Source organism: Nanorana parkeri, unplaced genomic scaffold (assembly GCF_000935625.1).
Source record: "Nanorana parkeri isolate BGI_ZX_2015 unplaced genomic scaffold, ASM93562v1 scaffold262, whole genome shotgun sequence".
In the NCBI taxonomy this organism is placed as follows: domain Eukaryota; kingdom Metazoa; phylum Chordata; class Amphibia; order Anura; family Dicroglossidae; genus Nanorana; species Nanorana parkeri.
The window spans coordinates 866,756-892,137 of NW_017306530.1; the positions used below are offsets into that span (position 1 = coordinate 866,756).

General features: G+C 41.7%; 1 protein-coding gene across 1 annotated transcript in view; it reads right to left on the reverse strand.

Annotated features, from left to right (window-relative positions):
- CARS2 (cysteinyl-tRNA synthetase 2, mitochondrial (putative)) overlaps nt 1-25,382 on the reverse strand; it is a 64,077-nt gene that overhangs the window by 24,121 nt on the left and 14,574 nt on the right. Inside the window, exons 4-8 of the mRNA XM_018557004.1 lie at nt 20,339-20,410; nt 14,450-14,555; nt 8,105-8,188; nt 6,871-7,000; nt 5,155-5,288 (exon numbers count right to left, since the gene is read on the reverse strand). Of these exons, the coding sequence (XP_018412506.1) occupies nt 5,155-5,288; nt 6,871-7,000; nt 8,105-8,188; nt 14,450-14,555; nt 20,339-20,410 (526 nt within the window). The remainder of the gene's footprint in view (nt 1-5,154; nt 5,289-6,870; nt 7,001-8,104; nt 8,189-14,449; nt 14,556-20,338; nt 20,411-25,382) is intronic.

Consider the following 25,382-nt stretch of genomic DNA (forward strand, 5'->3'; position numbering starts at 1 on the left):
TACATATTTTGTTGGTGATTTTGCAGCCTGTCTATGTAATACTAATCCATTGCGTCTGAGTTGCTTCTTCCAGCTACTCTTTCATACCTATGTTGTGCATGTGATATATAAATGATTGGCCTGATGCCAAGTTCTTACAAAGTAGTGAATATTACTAGCAATTTTATTATAGGTAATTGCAAGTTTGTTCAAAATATAATAATCACAAAAGTGTTCCTGTTCCAGAGCAGGCATGGCTGGGATTGAGGGTGGTAAAAGGTGCAGTGCTTCTTTATAAGCCTGTGGGGTACAGCCTGTAGTTAGCACACACAAACCCTTAAACTCTATTCTGTCTGAGCCCACCATTCTGTTTATGCCCACAGCTGGTCTCCAAGATACTAGGTGCGTATGTGGAAAGAAAGCCATGTCAGTAAAATGCCACTCAATATGATGGCGAGATCCCACCCATACACAGGTCATAAATATGGAGGCGAGATTTTGTGCATGCGCAATAGTGACCCATCTTTACTGTCACTACCGAGCATGTATGGACTCTCACTGCCATATTTTTGGCACGAAGATCCTTCATATCCACGGTAGGGGCAGAAACAACTACGCATGCACAGGATCTTGCCGCCATATTGATGGCAGCCTTGTGGGAGAGAAACTCTGCCCCATGTTTCCACCCTTTAGTTTGTAATGGGCATGCATGGGGATATTGTAGCACAGTACTGGGGATATGTTTTTGCCAACCTAATATTACCAACACATGGGCAAAGTGATTTCAGCGCCATCTTCATGCCAAATAACCATTCACCATATTGCTAGAGAACCCATGGAATCTTTATGCCATCTTGGAGAATAGCAGGTGGGAAAGTTATTCTTTAATATATTTCCCTTTCCAAATACAAACTTTATGTCGATTTGTATGCCAACTAAACAAACATTATTTATCTCTAACCAACAAAACTAATGCTTATTATTATCATGAGCATTCAATCTGAATTTCAACATGAAACTAAAAAACTCCATTTTACTACCTGTCTTGTTCTTTTAATATAATTAAAGGATTTAGGAGCTAGCCAAACTTATAGTCATAGCTAGGTGCCAATAGGCAACTTTAAATTGATTTAATAATAGGGCTGGTACTGATTAAAATTTTCGTGTTCGATTAATCGAAATTTTGTTTAATCGATTAATTTTGATTAATTATAACGCACATACAGATCCAACTACATTGGCCTATACACATACGACACAGCAATAAAGTAATAAAATGAACTAGGATCACACTAATCCAGCACATTATTAATCTCACGTGGCCCACTCAATATGGCCGCCGCTTGAGTGGAGCAACTCAGAATAATAACGTGCTGGATTACTGTGATCCTACTTCATTTTATTACTTCATTGCTGTGCTGTATATGTATAGGGCAATGCCTTGGCTGGCGCTCGTGCAGAAAGTTTAAAAAAAAATGTAAAATCGATCAAAAAATTTGTAATCGATCAAAAAGATTAACGATTAATCGAGAAATTAATCGTTAATTTGCACAGCCCTATTTAATAACATATGCTTCTGTTAACAACCAAAAAAAAATAATTACAGATACAAGCTGCAATTTTGGAGGTGCACTGTTTACCTAGATCTTAAGATTCGTCCAGCTATGCGATACATGCTGATGCATATGTAATGTGGCCAATTCACCAATGATACTGATAAACAAAATATATCTTTACTTAGTTCTATTACACAAACAGAAGATTCTACAACTATAATCTGGGTAATACCCACAGACCTGAATATGACTAACATGTTACTCTTATAAATACAGGACTCTACGTCTCCCTCTAGTGGCAAATCTAATGAATTGGCTCCACAATTAAATAGGCTTTCAAACACAGAGCCATTTTTCCTCTAATGCAATGCAACAAAATAGGAAACATGCCAAGGGGGTGAATACGTTTGCAAGCCACTGTATGCTACTGCCATGACTGAGTAACTTACAGTGGTTACTGCATATTTGTAAATATTTACTGTGACTTTAAGAACAAGCAGTTCAGTAAAGTGTGTCATTGTTTTTACTAAAGAAATTGTGTTATGTCCCCAAAAGGATTTGATTACATAGGAGTTGATATTATCAAGACCTAAAGTAGATATGGAAATCACATTTGTCTGTAAAGACTAAAGTTTTTGTGTTGTTTAATGTGAACCATAAATGGAGACATAACATTAAAGCTGAACTACCACTTTACCTCGGTCTTGCACAGATTCCTTTCCTGTACTGAAATTGCTTCCTTTGATTTTACTGTACACCGTCAGCTTCTCATAATGTAGATGACACTCAGAAAGAGTTTTTATAGGCAAGATCACATACAGTTCAGTATTAAGGAACGTAGAGCTCAGTAGTAAGGAGCGCACTGTTCAGTAGTGAAAGACACAGAGCGTGGTAGTAAAGAACGCAAAGCATGGTAGTAAAGACGCAGCACACGGTAGTAAAGAACACAGCGCATGGTGGTAAAGAACACAGAGTACGGTAGTAAAAATCGCACAGTTTGGTAGTAAAAAAAACCGCAGAGCACAGTATTAAAGAACATAGAACATGGTAGTAAAGAACGCAGCGCATGGTAGTAAAGAACGTAGCGCATGTTATCACAGAAAGAAAAGCACGGTACTAAAGAATGCAGCGCGTGGTAATAAACAACGCAGAGCATGGTAGTAAAGAACGCAGAGCACGGTACTAAAGAATGCAGAGCACGGTAGTAAAGCGATCAGAGTATGGTACTAAAGAACGCAGAGCACGGTAGTAAAGAAATCAGAGCATGGTACTAAAGAACGCAGAGCACGGTACTAAAGAACGCAGAGCACGGTACTAAAGAACGCAGAGCACGGTACTAAAGAACGCAGAGCACGGTACTAAAGAACGCAGAGCATGGTACTAAAGAACGCAGAGCACGGTACTAAAGAAATCAGAGCACGGTAGTCAAGAACGCGGAGCACAGTAACAAACGTGTCCGGTCGATGCAACCCCGGTAGTTCCACCCGTGCGTCAGTCTGCATGTATTGCATCGAGAAGCACAGAAATTCAGTGATGACATCACTGAAACTAAAATAATGTATGTAATGGAAATGTTTTATTTTTAAAATGTCATTAGCATGTGGGAGTAAGGATGAACCAGGGAAGGCGAAATATGAAAAGATTAAACTTCAGCTTTAAAATACAAAATTTTCCCTAATCTAATAACAATAATAAGAAGAAGAATGTTTGAGAAAGTTAAGACAAATGTAGAAAATTACTATACTGAGTCATGCTATGCAAAACCATTGTTTCAGTTGCTGGTGGTTGGACTCTTTAATGGGTTTTTAGCTCCAGCATTAAGCTAATCTAACTAAAAGTAGCTCTACAAATTCCTCCAAAAAGAAAACAATCCCACCAATCCAAGCATCACATGCAATGACTGGGTGATTACGGGGTTATGAAGTGGTTACCTGGTGAAATTGTTTTATAAAAAGGCAGAGCACAGATTTGGCTACATTAGCTTCAGGAATATAGTGTAGAAGAATAGTGCAACTTGCCACAAAACCTGATACCAACCCATCTGATTCACCTCATACCACCCTCCCCTTGACATTGCACCCCTCTTCCCAATCTTCATAATTTCCATAATACACTGCCTGGCCATAATAAAAAGTCACCACCAGGATTTAGCTAAGCAAATAGGTCAGAACCTTCCATTGGATAAAAGGTCTAGGTTCACCAAGTTATGTCCACAAAGAATGAGGTCAGCTGACTACGTGAATACACTGAATGACCAGGTTTTTCCATCAATGGATTTTTTCTTCCCCGATAACACAATGGGCATATTCCGAGATGACAATACCAGGATTCATCGGGCTTAAATTGTGAAAGAGTGGTTCAGGGACTACGAGACATCATTTTCACACATGGATTGGCCACCATAGAGTCTAGACGTTAACCCCATTGAGTGTCTTTGGGATGTGCTGGAGAAGACTTGACACCGTGGTCCGACTCTCCCACCATCACTACAAATCTTGGTGAAAAATGAATGCAGCTCTGGACGGAAATAAAAGTTGTGACAATGCATAAACTTGTCGGAACAATGCCACGGCAACTGCGTGCCGTAATCAAAACTAACGGCGGTCCAACAAAATATTAGAGTGTGTGACTCTTTTTTTTTTGACCAATCAGTGTAGTTCCCCCTAGAATTGTGGCCAGCTGTTTGGTTTACTGTTTTTTCTCCTTTAACACACTAAACAATGCTATCCCATAAAAATACCACTAGAATACTCAACATCTTATAGTACGTATTTGCCCTTCCATTATTCAATTGAAGTTTAGAGTTTTCGTTCATTCTGTCCCTTTTATTCAACCGTTTATAAACAAATCATCATCTTTATTTCTATTTAGTACCTCTCTCCCCTGTAGTAATGCATACAATTAATAAAATATATTGAAAAAAGACAGAGCACAGAACATTCCTCTTTTAAGCAAAGAAGCAGTGAAGATTACTGGGTTATGTGTAGGGGTTACCTGCTGAAGAATCTGTTATAAGCCTGGACATGGACTGCTGCTTTTGCTGCAGTGCTTTCACTCTATGTGTTACTCTTTACAGCCAAGTAGAGTGAAGAAGCTGTAGGTCCTACTCTGTTAGCAATATAAGGGAGTACTAGACAACATTTAACTATTTAGCACTTTTGTTCTGACCCCTGTCCATCTGTGGCCAGCCCTAATTGTTTCCAGCAGAATTTCTGACACTTGTTTTGCCATGCTGTTACATATATGCAAGATTAGTATACATCATTGCTTTTTCCTCTGACAGGAAATGTAGCAAGGGACAACAAATGTCACACACTTTTACATATGACAAACCCATACTAGGGTTCCTTGCTTTAAGGCTCTCTTTGTGTCCTATACATTAGGTCCACTATTTGTGCATAAGATCTTTTTGTGCTAAGTTCCATTAACCACAGGTACACTGGATCTCAACAGGTTATGCAAGTAAAAAAAATTACATGTTACAGGGAATGTGCCAGTCACACTGGACTGGGAAGTAAACAAAAGTAGATCGTGCCCTACTGCCTTCCATATTGAGGCCAATCTGAGGACAGACACAAATAAAACATTTATCATGTACTTATTCTAACAGGATACATACCACTATGAAGAAAATAGTTCCCCCACTGTTCACACTGGTGATATGCCTCACACTGAGCAATCTCATTTTCATGATGAGGAAAGGCTAGATCAATCCCACCAGTGTGAATGTCAAGCTGTTTTCCAAACACAGAACTATAAGAGAAAAAGAAAATGCCACCAATATACCAATAATAATAATAACAATAATAGGTACACTAACGTATCATTCTAACAGAGATTTTACAACGATTTGGAAGCCCAAACACCATCATTATTCTTGGTAAAATAATATCCCAATGTAGTGGATTACAGAACAAATCTACTGGCTGCTTGCATGTTTAAGGTGTGTTAAAAAATACACTGTTACTTTTCCTCCATTGTGCACTGTACTCCAGTACTGCATATGCAATGTACATGTTTTCACATGTATTCAGGCCCGAAACACATTTACATATTGATTGCAATTACCCACTCCTGCTCCTTGCACATAAAACATTGATGGCAGTTTTCATGAGACTGGCCATAAGACATTCTATAGCATATTTCACTTATACTAAATGAACTGCACATCAATGTATTCATGTACCATGTACTGTATTTTACTGGATCAGTCTGTTACATGCTGTTAATGGTAAAACCCTTATTTTGTTTTTCTGTATTTGTGGTAGCCCCCTGTCAGCAAAAACTTTAAACCTTCAAATAAATGTAAAAATATTTAGAATTACTGCTAGATTAAAGGAGAACTATGAGGTGAGTGCTTTTCCCTCGCCTCATAGTTCTAGCCGACCTGTGACAATGAGACTGTCACAGGTCGGCTCAGTAGATCGGGAGGTGAGCGAACACATACCGGCGTTCGCTCACCTCTCGATCCTGTTACGGCTCTCTGCCGTGACAGGGGAGGGACTGGATTCCCCCCTCCCCACTCCGATCCGCCAGCGCTGACTGGCGGAACGGACGGGGGAGGGGGCGGGTACAGCTGGCTCTGCCTTTAGATAGGCAGAGCCGCTGTCACTCACGCAGCTGGGCGGATCCCGGAACAATTGTCGGGATCCGCTTCAGCTGCGGCGTCTCAGTATACCGCGAGCAGCTGCTCGCAATATACCGCGAGTTACAGCGGTATACTGAGCCTATGGTGACGGGAGGAAGCAAGTTTGTGTCCTCCCGTTACCCTAAGGAGAACTATGGGGAAAAGACTTAACCCCATAGTTCTCCTTTAATAGGTACAGTGCAGCTAACTAGTTAAAACTGCACCACTGTTTCTCTAATGAAGAGAATCAGATAGTATTGAGATATTCTTAACGCAGCAATAAAGTAATTAGGAGTCCTGGAGCCAAAATGTAATCCTTTCCTCTGTACACTACTCCTTCATTTGCTAAGAGCAGAAAACCCAGATCAAGACGGGCGCCTTCAGTTGTAATCCGCAGGGGATTCATGCATGGATTCCCTTCTGTTCGGAACAAATGTCATCATTCAGTTCTGTTCCAGTTGGTCTATGCGGAGTCAGATGTGAACGGACTTGTGGACCCGGATGGAGCTAGGGGTAACCGGACGCCCATAGAATAACATTGGGCTTCCAATCAGGTCCGTCTGAAAAACTGACAGGCGGACCTGATCGGGATGCTCTTGCTAAAGGGGTTTAAAGCTAGAAGTTAGTTATATCAATTAATAAAACGTTTTCTTGCATTTGCTGCATGAAACTTTTGGACATATGACATGCACTTTTCCATCAATGTACCTCGCAACTGTGGAACATTCAATGTGCCAACCAGGTCTTCCTTTGCCCCATGGAGAAACCCAGAAAGGCTCCTCAGGTTTAGCAGACTTCCACAAGGCAAAATCTCTGGCAGACATCTTGTCATTGTCAGCTGTCACAACACAAGTTGAGAAATGCAAAATAAATGATCAGAGTAATGATACTAACCACATTTAGAAGATTAATAACAAATAAAGGAAAGCTTACTATGTCAATATCAGAAGTTTCAAATGATTATATTTGTTCACAAACCATCATCATTTTGGCTCAAATAATGTCCGGTTATGGATTTGGTAAAATTTACGGAACTATCTTAATGTAACCCCATGGCCTACCCATGTAGGTCAAAGCAACAAGTTTGCTTTACGTTGCCCTCTCTAACAGCACTCATGTTTTCTTTATTTTGCTTCCCAGCCACTCAGTTCAGCCACAAGGAACACATAAAAGGAGCCCTGTGTAAACTTGGAGTCAACAAGCTAATTACTAAGCACCAGCATTAGCAACACACAGGAACGGCACATGAGTCACATGCTCCTCCTCAGCCAGAAGTACCGGATATTTTTTTTTTTTTCCTCATGATGGCTGAAAAGTGAAGGTCACAGTTCTCAGCACAGTGTTCTTCCCCTTTGACTCTACAGAAACTCTTTAAAACAAGTTACACATTCAGGGCCTAGAGAAAAGTGGCAATCGTTGCCTGGTTGTACGAGGTCGAGCGAATATTCTCTATGACCAGTCCAAGTGAATGTATAGAATTTTAAGAGCTACTGGAAGCTCAGGGTGAGAAAAACATGGTGCCAACCCCAGGCAGTATAAATGTCCCGCACATTGGAGTTAGGTGTTTCCATTGAAATTTTGACTCTGTGGAATCCATCCTATTTATATAAAAGGTGCACTTATCCCTTTAAAGTTGTGCAAATGTAAACACTTTCAGTTATACAGTCCCTAAATACTTCAAAATTCTGATTGGAGACTCCCTCTCTGGCTCCCCACACACAAAAAACAGACAGTTTTCATCAGACTGGCCATAAAATACATTCTTGAGAAGCTTTCATGTGACATTTAGAACGTTTCTGAAAATGTAGGTTGCACATACAACACTCAGTAATTGCATAGCTAGTGCGTACATCTGAACAAGGTACAACAAGCATTCTATCACATTTCATGAACACTACAAGAAGACTATAGTGTGTTAATTAATGCACTACTGACAAAATACCTGGTTCAGAGTTTATATCTGAAAAAGTACCAATAAACTTCCCATATCTTCCTCCAACCGACTGCACATCAAAGTAAACATTTCCTGTAAACACAGAAAAGTAACAAAGCATACTATTAGAAATGAAGACAATTGCTGAAATAAATCACTGCTAAACTGTGAGCCTCATTGTATTAGATTAGTAAAACCTAAGAGACTCAAAAGATTGCACCACTCCTTCACATTGCACAAGCAGGGGGAATCTAAGTGATCATAGAGTTAAGCCCAGGATTGGTTGAAACGTGTTAGAGGGGTGGGACTTTGTGTAGCTGTGTGAATTTTAATTTGAAAAGTTTCCAGCGACAGAGTGTTGCCGGATGTTTTATTGTTTTGATGGCTCCAATGGAAGATACCCTCAGCTTTGATAGGATTTCTCTGATCACCACATCAAGTGCACAGCTGCAGTGCGATACGTTTTGCCGCAATTGACTTGGTTTATGTAAGCTTAAAATAGGCTTTCAGGTGCAGTCTAGTGTGTTTGCATGTGTTTTTGATGCTTTCTGTTGCGATCAGGTGCAGCTAAAATAGGGCAAGCAGTATTTTTTCTGACTGCATCGGAACGGACTGCACTGGTATGAATAGAGAATCCAGAAATCACATTGGAAAGTATTGTGACGCGATTTTAATGCAGCTCCAACCGGAACGGACTGCATCACAACTGCATCTGATGTGAACTAGCCCTAAGTATACTGTATTTCATGAATGGCCACATATGACTTACTAAAACATTAACTAGTCACCCAGATTCATCCTGATAGCAAAGTTGTCCCTATAACTTGTGGCAGGGATGTTCTACACGTATGTGCAGCAGACCAAATGCACATTTCCCATGTGCAGCTAAATTATTTGGGGGAGTCCAGAGCTAGGGGCGGATGTGGTGCTGTAATAACCAGCAGCCGTCAAAGGGTGATGTTAGATATCGGACTGGGTAAAAAAAATAGCCAAGCCACGCCACGTCACACCACACACTGACAACAATGCAGGAAGCAGGGCCCGGTTGAAAAGAGTAGCCTTGTTCCTTCCACTTTACTGTAACACTATTCTCCATTTGTCTTGAACACTGATGTTTTGGAAATGCAATAAAACAAAATACAAAAAGAGATCTTAGCTGAGAGTTTCTGCTGATTCATGTAGCAAACGTCAGGCACAAATACTGTTCATCACATGTTGGGCAAGTTCTCTATAAACAAGGTAGAAAGGCACCTGCTATTTCGATCTCTCTTTCTATCTACTATCTATCAGCAGTTGAGATTCTACTACTAACCATATTACCGTGTCCTTTGCTCTAACGGATTTAATTCCACCAATACATTATCAGATTGACACACCATTTTACTGGAATTATTTTATTAATAACTATAATTACATTAATTTATTGCACAAGACTATATTTCTGAAAATTCCTGGAATAAAACTAATAGGTAAAAATCCTATGGGGTTCAATATACAAATACGTCCTACTTTACTTTAAAACATTAAAGCCCAATTGTACTAAAAAATCCCATCACTACCACCTCTAACTCATCCTACTTGCCTTTTTTCCCCTTACTTTGTGAAGTCAAATATACTTACCTAAGTTTCTGCTATGAGCCCCTCACCGCTGTTGGGTGTGAATCATGCAGTGTAATAGTGCCTGAGATCACCAGTCCCCTTCTCTTACTTCCACTGACACTAGTACTCTCCTGGATCCTGAGAGGACCCTGACCAATTGACATCAAACAGGAAGTGTCCACGTCATGCGGCACTGATATGGACACTCAAAGAAGGAGCCAGGCAGGAAGTAAACAAAACTCTGGGTTGCAGTGTCACATGACCGCAGTTCAAGGTAAGTAGAAAAGGGCTTTTAGATAGGGATTTTTTTTAATCTAGTGATTAGATAATGGGGCATGGGAGGAAAGAGTGGGCGGTGGGTGAAATGTATTATATAGTTGGGCTTTAACGTCTTTAATATATCAGTGCAATATGCTTGGAGACCAAAAATAAATATACGGGATCACGCTAGAGGACTACTCATTTCCACACAGGCTGTCTGGAATCACAGATGATTTTGGGGTAGGTTGGCATAGCTAAACCAATGCAGGCAGTACCCTTTTTCTCCAGTCTGTGCTATCTTTCTCCAGTTATTACATGAATGCAGTGCAGTGTCAATGAACTTCATACCCAGGTTATTCCTGGGGCTACAACAGCAGAAGAAAGTAATGCTACCCAACCAACCTGGTAATTTGGAAATGGGCAAAGCACACGTCTGCTTAAAATGAGTGGTTTAAAATTCCCAGTGACCCTTTAATGAAGCAATATTCCTCGTGCAAATGCTGTAATTGAAGGATATATTTCTAAGCATAATATACAAAACAGATCACAGTCCTGTTGAGGACATTTAACGTAATGAATGTGACTGGAAAGTATCCCAGACCGCAGCAGACTTCCTCTAAAACAAATACATTATCTGGTCATATTGCTATGAAATGTCCTTGACATAACCAAACATTTTACAAGCCACTTATTAACCAAATGTCACACCACCGCCAACCAATGCCATCTGTGCCCAGTTGTAAAAGTGACTTTAATCTTCTAATCTAACCTTAAGAACAAACTGCAAGCAGCTAGCAGTCCCAACACATATCTTCAGAGGTCTCCTTCACTGCCCCAGTTGCTCTAAATGTCAAGTCACTCTAATATATAAATAATAAAGTTAACCTCCCTGGCGGTAATCTCGAGTCTGGCTAGGGGTGAATTTTCAATGCTAGGAGCGGTAACCCCGAGCCAGACTCGGGGATGCAGAGAAAAGTGACACTCACCTGTACGCGGCCCGAAAATGAAACTAAAAGCCGGCATCTGACTTTTAGTTTTGTTTTCGTTCGTCACAGCCGGCGGGAAATTCAAAAGTGAAAAGTTGTAATGTACATAGAATACACACAATACAATGTAATCTGCTATGATTACACTTATGTATCAAACTATTGTACCGCTTTTGGTACAAAATTCCTGACATAATCATACCGCCAGAGAGGTTAATAACTGACCTGCCCTCTCTTGCACCTTCCTACTGGCCTATCACTATGATGGGCAGCCTTTTTGGCCATCAGGATGTTAGGGGATGTGGACCAGTTTTCACTGTTTTTAGGAAGTGTCAGTAGTTGCCTATCACAGTAGCCTGGGACTGAGATTCCCACAGCAGTGGAGGAGACATCTGAATGCATATGCATGTACCCCATTAGGTCTTGGTGCGAGTTTTGATACATTCCAGAGCAGGCAGTTGCACTTTCATCATATACAGTAACCACTAAAATTTTTAATAAAAGGCCTATGCTTCAACAGGATGGAGCTGTCATAAGATATCCCTCACATATTGGAAGGTACAATTTATATTATATGGTAAGTATGTTTCATGAAATCACTATTTCTTGTGAAGTACTAGGTAACTAAAACTAAATAGTATTGCTGCGCCACAAGCCTTAGCCTAGAATATATGGTAGAATATGTTGCCCTGCAGCCTTTATGAACCATGAAATGTCTGTGTCAGCATATTAAAAACTGTCAGCACATTGCTGCTTTAAAGTGGACATTCACCCATATCTTTAAAATAACAACAAGCACACCTTTAGAAATGTTTAGTAATCTACAAACACTTCTAGATAACTGCAGGATTTGTAGTCTTTGCTTACCTTATTTCTCTTTTCTTTCCGAGTCTTCTGACACTGGCCATGTTTACTAAGGGCAGGTTACTAGCTCTCCTTTTACTTCCTGGATTTCTGGCACATGTGCCTAGACATTTGACTACGACATGTGACCAGACATGTGACTAGCACATGTGACCATGCACATCATCTCAGGGGAGGAAAATGCCTTTCCCTGAGATCTTGTGAGATTACACATGAGATTTCCTAGCAATGCTCTGCTGATGACAAGGCAATCCCAGTGTGCATTGCTTTGGCAAACTGAAGTGATTTGCACTTTCAATGCAGGAAGTGAATGCTCTGCAAGTGTAAGTATGTCATAGTCACAGCATTTTACACCTGACATGTCTATGTTATTATTTATCATCATACATAGGATTTATTGGTAAAATTTGATTTTTGAGTCTAAAGGGCCGCTTTAAGTAAAACTTCCGAGCCTGTCTCCTTTCCATTATGTACAGATTGCTACAAAACATTCAGACCTTTAGACATCATTAGATGGTGCCAGCTGATATTTTTTTCTGAAAGCTTTTGTCTTGCTGATGTAGAACAAACCTGGCCAAGACCCTCATAAGTACCTGGGTGATTCTCATGCCAAGATCACTGAATTTCTAGGAGTTTAAATATATGTCTGCCAAGAATAGGCGAAATAGATAATCTCTAACGACCGCGAAGTCTACCCATCCTGCCAGTTCTAGAGAGTCATGAGATACTATATATCAAAGCACACCATCACATTGTCCACTGTCAGGAGCCAAATGTAAACCAAGGGTAACCTGCCCAATGGCAAGCGATAAGATGACACCTACCTATTCAGGAATGTTTCCATGAAATAACATGATACAGAGAATAAAGGTAAGCCAAGATAGCAGAAATCTGAGGAACCAGTAATCCAATGTACATGGATATTTGGGTACAATAGTTTGTACCCAAATACTTAAACCTTTTCTGATGCTCATTAAAGTAAACGATCCCAGTCATATGGAATAGTTATCTGTGTAAATGTGTTTAAGCCTTTTCTATGCTGTTCAACTCTTTAGCAGTCTTCTCATATACCAATAGAAATAAAATAGAGAAATGTAGTGCTTAAAGTGAATCTGTGCCCAGACTACTAAAAACACAATGACAGCAATATATAACACTGAAGATATAGCCAAAATGTGTTGATTTCTCCAGTGCTATATATAAAGTCCTGTTGCTGTGTTTTTATTATAGTTTGTATTCAAGGGGATGATAACACTACGAGAAACAAAAACATTGATGTTATAAGACTTACATCCTTTTTCTTTGTTCCCAGACTATGCACATTAAGGACTCATTCACACAGCGTTAAGTTGGGCCGTACGCATCCGTGCACGTTCCCAGAAGGGACAGGTGCTGCGTGCAGCAGCCTGTTCTTCCCTAAGGGGGGACACGGCCGTACGCACACCCGAACCACACATCCGTACTTGGACGCAGCCAGGATGGATGGTTTGTGTATGACAGCGTACGGCCGCGTCCTCCCATAAGGAAGAACAGGCTGCTGCATGCAGCACCTGTCCCTCCCGGGAACGGATGTGTACGGCCTGACTTAACGCTGTGTGAATGAGGCCTAAAACATTTTCACATTCTAAACAAGAAGTAAAGCACTTTAAAACAAACTATCGTGGCCATAATGAATAAACAAAGGAAATTTTTACGAACCCACTATACATTCCAAATAAGACTTATTTTGTGGTCTCTAGACTGAACTCCTCCTTTGCCTTAAGTTGGTGCAAACTCCTCTCCTGATCTGTAAATTGCTTACTGTGATTTAACTGCACATTGTGAGCTTCTCACAATGTGCATTAGACGCTGCAGCAAGTCAGATAGAGGCCACCACATTTCCTAGTTGGTGGATGTGCAGCATCCATTGTGCATCTGTCTCTGGGAGTCATGCCTCCTCTGGCTGTGAAAATCGTGCAATGCCTCATGGGATTTGTAGTTCCACAACAGTTGCAGGGAGTTTGCCCATCCGTTGGTCTCCCTGGTCCGTCTGCTTTATTCATTGGAAATAAATTATTTTTAATCATGGAGATTCAGCATCACATATGGCTGTTACTTAGGGTGGACTGCATTCAAATGCAGCCAGTCTAGGAAGGCCCACTCCTCCAGACTGATCCAGAAATCAAGTTATTAGATGTTTGCATAATTCCTCCCAAGAGAAGCACTGAGGAATTTTCCTCCAGCCATGATCTGCTTGTATTACATAGAATAGCACAGAGACCAGACAAAAGACGTTATAAATTAAACAAAGTTTTAATTCAGCATGTTGATGAAGGATGGGGGGGAGGAGGAACCAGGGCATGCGAAATACACATGTTCCTATGATACCTAAATGGGTGTGGCCTTTGAGGGCTATTTACAACCCCTCCCCCCAAAAAAACAGCTTTCTGCCGCCTGTGACCCATCGTCTTTTCTTCTCTAAATAAGAGTTTAAAAATATTTTGAAAAATGATTCATGTAATGCTGTGTGTACAGATGTCTTACAGACCCAGTCATCTCCTTACTGATTCCACACAATAATGACAAATCATCAATTGTTGTAAAAGTTCTCATATGACCTTATCTTTAGTGGTTACAAAAAAAGAAAATCAAGTAAAGCACTTACCTTGTGACGTAGAATATGCATGACCATTGGAAATAATTCTCTGAATAAAAGATATAATCTCTGGAATATTTTCAGTAACTCTCATGTATATTGTGGGAGGGAGTACCTGAAAAAAAACAACACAGAGTAACCCCTCGTTCACACCTGAACGTTTTGTAGCGCGTTCTACGCTCGAAGAACGCTCTACAAAACGCTCAAAAATATAAATTGCATTGGAGTCAATGGACTCGTTCCCACCTTGCCGTATTTCCGCCCGTCCCGAACGCGCTACAAAACGGCCCACGCCTGAAAAGGTCCCGGGACTACTTTGGGCCGTTTTGTAGGGCGTTTTCCATTGGGATACTGCCAAGTAGCCTTTGTAATCGCGCGACGGCCGCGCAACTTTTTTACCGCGAATCGCGGTAAAAAAACCGCGTGACGGTCGCGCGACAGACGCGCATATTACAATACGCCTAGGTGTGAATGGGGGCTAAATCTAACCACAAGTTTTATGTTAGTTATAGGCGGAGCCCCTGGCTTCCTATGTATCTTGGATACTCCAACAGTGAGATCTCTCTGCCATCATTTCTCTCTTCATGTCTCCAATTTTGAGTGTTCACATCTGCTTTTGTGTCTTCTAGCGCCTCATGTTGCATTCTCCATATTACACAAAATACAGTATAGCAGGGAGAGTGGGAACCCCTCATAGTGACTACAGTTGGTGTTTAGACCCAAAAACTCAAGCACAGATATCTCACTCAGAGTTTTCAAGAATTCGAAGAAACTGTCACGTGCTTTATCATTTCACCATCGGTTCAAAAACTAATATATCAGTGTTGGCTGTACTAACGCTTTATATATCCAGTACATCCAATTCAGATTTCACACAATGGTAAAAAACAGAAAGGGGGCACCACGTATATAGGTTGTCAGGTTGTTTTGTAATGTAAGTTACACATTCATATGCTCTCTTTGCATTTGTTACATTGAATGTAATCGTCTCTGGTGTCAGGGACTTGCACAGGTACCTTTTATCACAAGATACTTAGCCTTCAACACAGTAGATCCCAATATGGGGGAGTGCATAAACAATGGCTGAAGTTCACTTTATGGAGTATTAGTAATAGGGTTAGTGGGAGGGACAGAGTGAGGGCAGACATAGGGTAGCGCAGCACTTTTTGCACTGAAAACTAGCAGTGTCAGTCTCCCAACACCAAAGGCTAACATATGGTTACAGTGAGTATTTTGTGAGAGATACCTCAGCCTAACCATTGGGACAGAGGTTATGGAAGGCCAGCACCCATTCTTCCTCAATGTTTTTTAAAGATTGAGATCCAATATTTTGTAAATTATATTCTGTGGGAGAAGGGTATTGGAGGGGTCCTGTTATTTTTTTCCCACTGAAGATTCCTGGCAAAGTATTTAATGATAAATCTACAAAGTTTCTCTTTTATGCAGGTCTTAGTACACCAAGTAGTGTTTAGTTATATTCAACTGAACTTGAGTTGCAATGTTGATGATGTTTTGCTGCTCATCAAAAACATTGTTTTAAAAGTTTATGGTTACCAGACTTTGCTTTCATAGAAACATCCACAATGTCAAGCAAAAAACATGAGACCATCAAACAAAGGAGATGCAGAATGCAGCAGGGGTGGACCTACCGGCAGTGCAGCTGCCCTCTAGCTTAAGGCTGGGAGGGCCCACTGAGATTTGGTGCCGGGTCCCTCTTGGAAGTGCATGGTGCTTTAAATTTTTATGTGTATTCCGCGGCCAGAGGTTCTAAAACTTGCTGGAGACCACGCAGCAGACTTCTGGGGAAACACAGCTGCACTGCTTAGAGCACTAGCCCACGGATCACACAGCTCCTCCACCGGCCCTCGCATCTCACAGCGCTTTCGTCGCCCGCATATCTGCCCTTGCTGCCCTGGTGAGACCCTGCACATCTGCCCTTGCTGCCCTGGTGAGACCCTGCACATCTGCCCTTGCTGCCCTGGTGAGACCCTGCACATCTGCCCTTGCTGCCCTGGTGAGACCCTGCACATCTGCCCTTGCTGCCCTGGTGAGACCCTGCACATCTGCCCTTGCTGCCCTGGTGAGACCCTGCACATCTGCCCTTGCTGCCCTGGTGAGACCCTGCACATCTGCCCTTGCTGCCCTGGTGAGACCCTGCACATCTGCCCTTGCTGCCCTGGTGAGACCCTGCACATCTGCCCTTGCTGCCCTGGTGAGACCCTGCACATCTGCCCTTGCTGCCCTGGTGAGACCCTGCACATCTGCCCTTGCTGCCCTGGTGAGACCCTGCACATCTGCCCTTGCTGCCCTGGTGAGACCCTGCACATCTGCCCTTGCTGCCCTGGTGAGACCCTGCACATCTGCCCTTGCTGCATTGGTGAGACCCTGCACATCTGCCCTTGCTGCCCTGGTGAGACCCTGCACATCTGCCCTTGCTGCCCTGGTGAGACCCTGCACATCTGCCCTTGCTGCCCTGGTGAGACCCTGCACATCTGCCCTTGCTGCCCTGGTGAGACCCTGCACATCTGCCCTTGCTGCCCTGGTGAGACCCTGCACATCTGCCCTTGCTGCCCTGGTGAGACCCTGCACATCTGCCCTTGCTGCCCTGGTGAGACCCTGCACATCTGCCCTTGCTGCCCTGGTGAGACCCTGCACATCTGCCCTTGCTGCCCTGGTGAGACCCTGCACATCTGCCCTTGCTGCCCTGGTGAGACCCTGCACATCTGCCCTTGCTGCCCTGGTGAGACCCTGCACATCTGCCCTTGCTGCCCTGGTGAGACCCTGCACATCTGCCCTTGCTGCCCTGGTGAGACCCTGCACATCTGCCCTTGCTGCCCTGGTGAGACCCTGCACATCTGCCCTTGCTGCCCTGGTGAGACCCTGCACATCTGCCCTTGCTGCCCTGGTGAGACCCTGCACATCTGCCCTTGCTGCATTGGTGAGACCCTGCACATCTGCCCCTGCTGAGACCCTCCGCATCTGCCCCTGGTGAAATCCTCTGCATCTGCCCCTGGTGAAATCCTCCGCATCTGCCCCTGGTGAAATCCTCCGCATCTGCCCCCTGGTGAAATCCTCCGCATCTGCCCCCTGGTGAAATCCTCCGCATCTGCCCCTGGTGAAATCCTCCGCATCTGCCCCCTGGTGAAATCCTCCGCATCTGCACCCTGGTGAAATCCTCCGCATCTGCACCCTGGTGAAATCCTCCGCATCTGCCCCTGGTGTAATCCTCTGCATCTGCCCCTGCAGAGACCCTCCGAATCTGAGCCTGGTGAGATCCCCTGCATCTGCGCCTGCTGAGACCCTCCGCCCTAGATATCAGGCTAGCACCCTGGAGCAGCACAGAATATGTACCAAATTTATATACTAATCTGCATTGCTGAATAATGTATTGCTGGGATTTGAAGTCCCTCTACAGCCACGGCTATTCTACATTAGAGTGTAAGTTCCTCTGTACAGAGACTGATGTGAGATGCTCAGTGCTCTCTGTAAAGCACTATGGCATATGTCAGAGCTATATAATTGTAAAACAAATAATCGTGTGTGAGCATAGGGGGATATTACAGTGTAAGTTCCTTTGGTACAGAGACTGCCGGGGGGGTTGGGGGGCCAGTGAAAAATGGTATTCCCACCATCCCCTATAGCGGGGAGGGGGGGGATCTTGCACCAGGGCCCTATGTACTTTAGGTCTGCCACTGGAATGTACAGAGTAATATAGTTATACTGTAGTGTCAGGGCCGTGTTTTCAAGTCCAGCAATACAATGGGATAGGAGCTTCAATATCCAAAACACAAATGAAGTAACCTGGCATACACAGTCTGATGTAGCGGAGAATGCAAAGACTGAATAACTGAGGAGGCAAAACAACCATCTAAACAAATGGATGGTCCAACATAGCAGGGTGAACTCTGTAGGTCTGGACTCAGTAGTCTTCCTTTACTTTAAGATAAAAGGATATTCTTCAAGGATCGTGAAATGCACATTTTGGAAAGAGTAATTCTTTCTGGTTCAGAAAAGGAATGAGAAACCATGTCAAATTGGTAAAATTTTCCCTAAACAATCTGTCACAACATATAATGCAGTGTTAACCCTGTGTTCTACCCTGGCGATTTGACAATTCACACCTTTAGCCATGTAATTCAAACAGTCAACACCTTTCTAGATTTCATCATTCATGGTGATTGGGATTATGAAAATAGCACAGGGTGATTTTATAAAGTTATACACCTCCCATCTTGTACGTGGACAATCAACAGCTGCCTTGACACCTAACATGGTGAATGGATTAAGGTGTCCAAGCTACCTTGTTGGCTATAAATGCTGGGGTACATTCCTGATGCAAGATCAATTAATTGTGTCTAACTACTAGTAGATTTTAAACGCAAGTCTGATTGGTTAATTCCAGTTAACTCTCCATGATGACCTGCTTAACTTGAAAAGATTAACTTTGGGAATATAGTTCCTCCCATTATTAAAACATCAAGAGAAAGTGTAGTTATTGGTAAAAACAACTGTACTTGCTAAACAAAGGACAAATTACTCATAACTTAAGCGAGGACAAAATGCTTCTGGAAAGAACAGAATCTAGGATGACACGCAATTATTTATATTAATCCTACAAAACTAAAATACCCCTTGATGTAAAAATATTATTAGCTATTACACTTGAGATTATAGAAAAAGATGTGCAGAAGCACCAGAGAGGGATTGATGTTCCCATTTATGTGTGCATTACAGCGAGCATTGTCATAGAAACTCCAAAGGAATCTATGAAAAACCTAAAGCAATCTAAACAATATTTCACAACTGTACATTTAATTTTAAAAAAAAAGACCCCTGCTGATCTCCCCACTTATATGTGCGCATAATAACGAAAGGGCCAAAGTGTGATAATTGTGGTACCAGGAAAACAATTGTTGTAAATAGAAACCTCACAACCCTTGTTTCATTTTCAAGTGATGATTGCAGAAATGACAGTCATTAATCTTACTAATTGGTACGGGCAACAAAAGTGTGTTCCTACAGCACACTACTCATCCATCAGTCCTGGTAAAAAAAAAAAATCCTTATTTTAACAACTTAGCTTAAAATGAATACATGTGATACAACTTCTGCATCTGTAGGAATCATACACATGTTTTCAGGATAATGAAAGACTTCCGTGGACTGCATCCAGACAAACCTATACTTTAGGTCACCATCAAGCAAGGCAGTGTCATTTACTTAGTGACATTTCATCATGCACTCCCACAGTGAATCTCAGTGGGAGCCTATAAAAGCAGTGACCCATTAGATTCTGGGTAATCACTTTGTGAGAATACCAAAGTACTACCTTACAGATAGTCTTTATCTGCTCAAACAGGTTGGGGTATCTGTGGTTTTTTTGTGACCTGGACTGCTATTTGACCCCTGCATTATCCTGGAGCAACGGTCTGACTTAAACTTACAACCCCAATTGCCCACTACCTGTCTTGTCTCATCATAGCAGCTTTGGTCTCTGACCTTAGCAGTTCAACCATTTATGGTCCTGGGCTGTCTGCCCTGCCTTGTCCTCAGTTTGCAAGCCTTTGCTACTGATCTTGAGCACATTACCGTTTACAGTTTATGACTACGTGCTGTCTTACCTGACCTATCAATGGTTCATAAACTTTTGCTGCTTGAACTTATAATAGCATGTCTCTAGACTATAAACTATATATTGTGCTCCTGCTTCATGATGCATTCATTTTGTTCCACCTTCAGGAGTCACTGCAGTATTTATGTCAGCAATCCAATAGGAATCTGACAAAGTAAAACCAGTTTCTGTTTGTTTTCTCAACATGCTATACATCAGCCACTATTTTAAAAGGTACATATGGGCACTTTTTCTCTGTGACATGGCAACACTTGAACTATAGTTACCTTCAATGCAATCATGTCATGTTTAAACTCCTGTTCATAAGTTCGAGCTAGAGACACAGGCGACACATTAAGCTGTAATGAAAACAAAGACAAAAAGATGATTACAACAATACAAAGATAGAAAACACTTGCATGGTTATTCATTAATCAAGAGAGCAATATGCAAAATGCATAAACATATCGCAATCAATCTGAACACAGCAGAGAAATCCGATTTGCAGTGGTGGGTGCCTTGCTCTTTTCATTACTTTGTTGAATAGGCTTGTCTGCAATTGATATAATGCATTGAACATATTTTAGAGATAATATAAGTCTTATTAAATAAATATTACAAGAAGCAAATTGTTAAGTGCAAAGTATAGTAACCTGTAGCAACCAAAGTTTACCTTATTGAAATCAGACTAGCACAGGATAGACCAAGGGCTGGTTCACACGATGTCCGGACCAGATCTGGTCCGGATCTGGAGCAGATCTGCAGACGCGGTGCTATGCGTTTTTGACGCGTTCCAGTTTTGTTCTTTTTGGTGGGAGTGGGGCTGTCAGTATGTTAGCTGCGGTGCGTTTTCGGCACGTTTTCGTTGTGTTTCGCGTTCGTGTGTCTCCAGGACCATATTCGGACCGGACAAAATGTGACATGCAGCATTTTCTCTGTCCGGACCGGACTGCGCACGTGAGAACTGCAGCCCATAAAACACATAGGGATACATTGGGATGCATTTTGGCTGCAGGAGCGCACGGATCTGAACCTGGACTGAATCCGGACGTCGTGTGAACAAGCCCTCCAACTAGCACTAGCTCCATTTACATTTTACTGAAATAGCTTGCTTGTCTTCCCTTTTAAAATTATATAATTTTAATAGATAATATTACAATTTAAAAAAAAGAGATTCACTATTAATTGCAAAAGTAATGGAACTAAATATTGTTTTTTTCTGATCAAAAAGACATTCAATCATTAATGTTCAAGCAATACGATTAAATCCAGGATATCCAAGTGTATGCATGGTGGTAGACATAGTGGTAAACATGGTTAGCATGGTGCTGGGTCTACAGTAGTAGTATAGTAGGTCACATACATGGGCTGACTAGGTTACACTAGTGAATAGGCTACACTAAGAAGGCAGTGCCACCATGATGCACGTGACAAATGCACACAGTGGTTACACTACATCGAAATGTCGGCATCAACAACCTATAATAAGTAGGGTAATCTTAGGGGGCAGATAAGCTCTAACCCTTTGATGTTCTGTAATCTCAGTTTGTATATCCAAAAATCGATAAATTATCTTATCAATCAATAAAAACAATGTCCACACGATGATGCATGGAAAAAATACAAATGTGCAGTGACCCAAAAGAAAATGGCTCAACTGTGAGTCCATATTTTTGTGGACATCTAATCCACTGCACCTCAGCTCTACTGGTTTTCCTGGTGTCTTTGTCCCAATGTATTGTAAGTAGAAACAATCATATTTGTTAACCAGTCTCAATCTCTGAACTTTTCTGGCACTAATGCTATGTGACATTCTGGGCCCCAATGTAGACAATAACCTCCTCCTGTAAAACTGGTGCTGTGCGGCACATAATCTCATTCCTGGACAATGCTTTCGTCCCCGGATACCACCACCATTCTCTGACACGACACCCTACTCTCCTCTTCCGCCTTAGGTATGTGGAACATGATCTCAGTCCTGGACAATGCTTTTACCACCCACTTCCTCCTCATACACCACCTCCATTCTCTACTGACACCCTGCTTTCCTCTTCTTCCTCATGTGTGTGGCACACAATCATAGTGCTAGACAATGCTTTCCTCCTTGCATAATACCCACTTCCTCTTCAGACACCACCTCCATCCTCTACTGGCCCCCCTGCTTTACTCTTCCTCCTCCTCAAGTCAATGATCTTCTCCTCTGAAAAACATCTCAAATAACCCACTTCCCTTACCATCAGCCAATGATCTCTTCCTTTGACAACCACCTTAAATGGCACTAATTATTTGACAAACACGCACCCAGTTCCTAGATAATGCTCTCTTTCTCTGACAGATCTCACCCTCAGACAATACACTTTTCCTCTAACCACCACCTCAGATAATAAAAGTGTCACAGAATATTTTACTGAATATTTATATTTTGCACACACACACAAACTATTTTTACTGCAGCAGTAACTACATTGCAGCAATCATGGTACTAGATTTTGTGTGTAAATCATATCTACCCGATTTGTTTAATGCTGAGGCACGCTTTTCCCCATTTCCATTAATCCCGCCATTATATGTTCAAGGGACAGGCACATATCTGCTAATCTGCCAAAAGGAAGATCAATGTTTTCTCAAATGGCCAAGAATATACAATTACTTGGTACTAGTCTTTGAACTGCAGTATCACCTTGGGTTTATCACCCTCAAACTAGGTTTTAAAAATATAGACAATTTATCATAAGGATGTATATACAGTATAATTCTGTATATAATGTAAAGCATTTGTGCTTTGCTGCTGTGATTTTTTTTTTAAACCTTCATGAGTCTATCACCTGAAATGGTGAGTATTCCTAAAGCTCAGAAGTTTTGGTTTGATCTTGGTTTCATCTTGGAGACTGTGCTATTATTGCTCTGACACAAGATTGGATGTCTCCAAGTGCCTGCTTACATTTTATATGCAATTGAAATTTTTAGCTACAAGCTGTGAATGAATATTCTGTGCCGTTGTTTCAGCTAGCCTACCGATACCTGGCATCTTCTATGCTGAAGATTTGCAGACTAAGCATGTTCAGTTCTAAACATAAGACTCCTTTATACCTTCATATAATCAATAATTGTTATAGGCTTAAATCATTGAGCCAATACTGTAGTTGTCTTTTTTGTTTATCTGCTAAAAACAAAATGAGAGCGCTGTGGCTAGTAAAGGCTCTGGCATTTGACAGCTCAATGGCAGGGAATGAGGTTTAGCACTACCAGGGAGCAGAGTTTAATCTCTTCTTGCTGAGAACACAATGCCCTGTATACAGACCAGGTCTAGAATAGATTTGAAAGCAGGCTCAGTTACATGCAACAATGATAAGTTGTACAGTTTTAAGGGCATGACATGTTCACTTAAATAATATTTTTCTTAAAAATTGAAAACAACAACAACAACAACATTCACAAATATATGCAAAACAATTTTGTAGATAAAAATATTTAAAGTAAGGCCATTATTTGTTTGTGCGCAGTTTGTAGACAGGGGAACACAATAATTCACATAATAATATTGTGGTGGAGGGGAGACCACTGGCATAAGAGCCTCCATATTGGGGTGCTCAGTAGGAAACAATCTGTCTGTAAGCTTTCAGCCGAGTTTGGTGAACCTAAAGCAAGCTGTGTATTGTTTTTTTAGACATATGAGCAGATTGCTTATCACAACAAGAAACTCCCCATTGACTTGCTTTGCATTATGTTCTGACCTGTCATAACCTGTGTACATGGCAATCAAAGTTACCATAGGGTTCATTGAACCTCAAAAGTGGTAGAAGCTCAAAATGCTTGAGGTAAAACATCTGGATGCTGATAGGGCTCTGCGCTCCCTGAATACCACTGAACACAATCCCTAAATGTAACTCATCATTACAGGACCCTGGGGCTGTGATATGCTATTCTAAGCTCTACAATCAACACTTACTTCTCCAGTCTTCAGGCAATATTTGTGTATGATGTGCCTGCATCTGAGAAGATTCCCAGGAGAAATATATGGGAAATATTGTGTCTAAAACATAATACAGGAACAGCGGCTCCAGCAAGGCTAGAACCAAGCAACTCCTAAACATCAAGTCTAAAGAAGAGTACTGAGCCAAATGTCTCGGTACACATCATGGAGATGCCCCGACTTTGCAGTATGGATGCCTGATTATTGCAGTACGGGGCATGAACACTGCTGTATAGCCATGGACATCAATGGAGATGTACTGCTTCCTTGTTGCCCTCAACCCCTCCAAAACAAAACACACTCACACTGGGCAAAAGATGCAATTATGGTGTGAAAGCTGCCAAAAACACAAGGATATCGGATGCCTTTCTGCCTCCAGTGCCCAAGTCAACACAACCCAGAACGACCCAGAGGAAAGGACACCCTGCCTCCCCAAATTCAAGTCACTGCTTCCCTAATTCTCCTCCAGCCAACATGTTTGTCTGGAATAGCCATTAAAAAGGAGACCTGCAGTTACCAGAAGCATTACAAACAGAAAGTAAACAAAGTGCACACAAACACGGATGTATTTTTTGTACCATAAGCAGTCTTTCAGAGCACCCCAGGAGCCTAGAAACCTGGGGTGTTCTATAATGCAAACATCAAATTCAGGTCTAAAGCTCTTGCTCCCCACACCCTACTCTTAGTCCATAAACATGATGATCAGCCTCTCTGATCAATTGATGTGCTGGAGTTGGGAGGAGTAGGCCATTTTTTCATAAGATCACTCTGAGACCCTTTGGATGTACTAGAAGGCTAACCTGAAGATACCTACAGATGCTTGCACATTCCTTAGTTTAAGTTTAACTTATGGTGAACACTGCTAACTGAAATACATTATGTAAAACACACTGAGGACCATAGGCTTCAATGGGATACACTTCATGGTAGAGCATTACTTGAATTATTTAGTCTTTGTAGAAAAAGTAAAACAGATTACACAAACTCAAAAAAGACCAACCAATTAGATTATGGCTGAAACTTATCTCAGGTTATGAAAAACAGGTAAAACAAACTGCAAAACCGATGTTTCATTACACACAGTTGTTTAGACCCATGATACCCAGGTGCTGGGACAAATCTTTCCCTCATATAGATGTCTCCATATCTTGCTTGGAACCTCAGTAGAAGTTGATGGAATGAGAATATTGTTGGGAAATATTTATGTAAACAAGCCATATATATACCCACACCTGCCAGATGGATTTATACACTCACAGGACTACATACTTAACATTACTCATTTAAATCTGGCAGCAACTCAAGAAGAATGCTGTGGTAAGTGCAAATGATTAATAATGGCTTTGTGTTGAGTATCT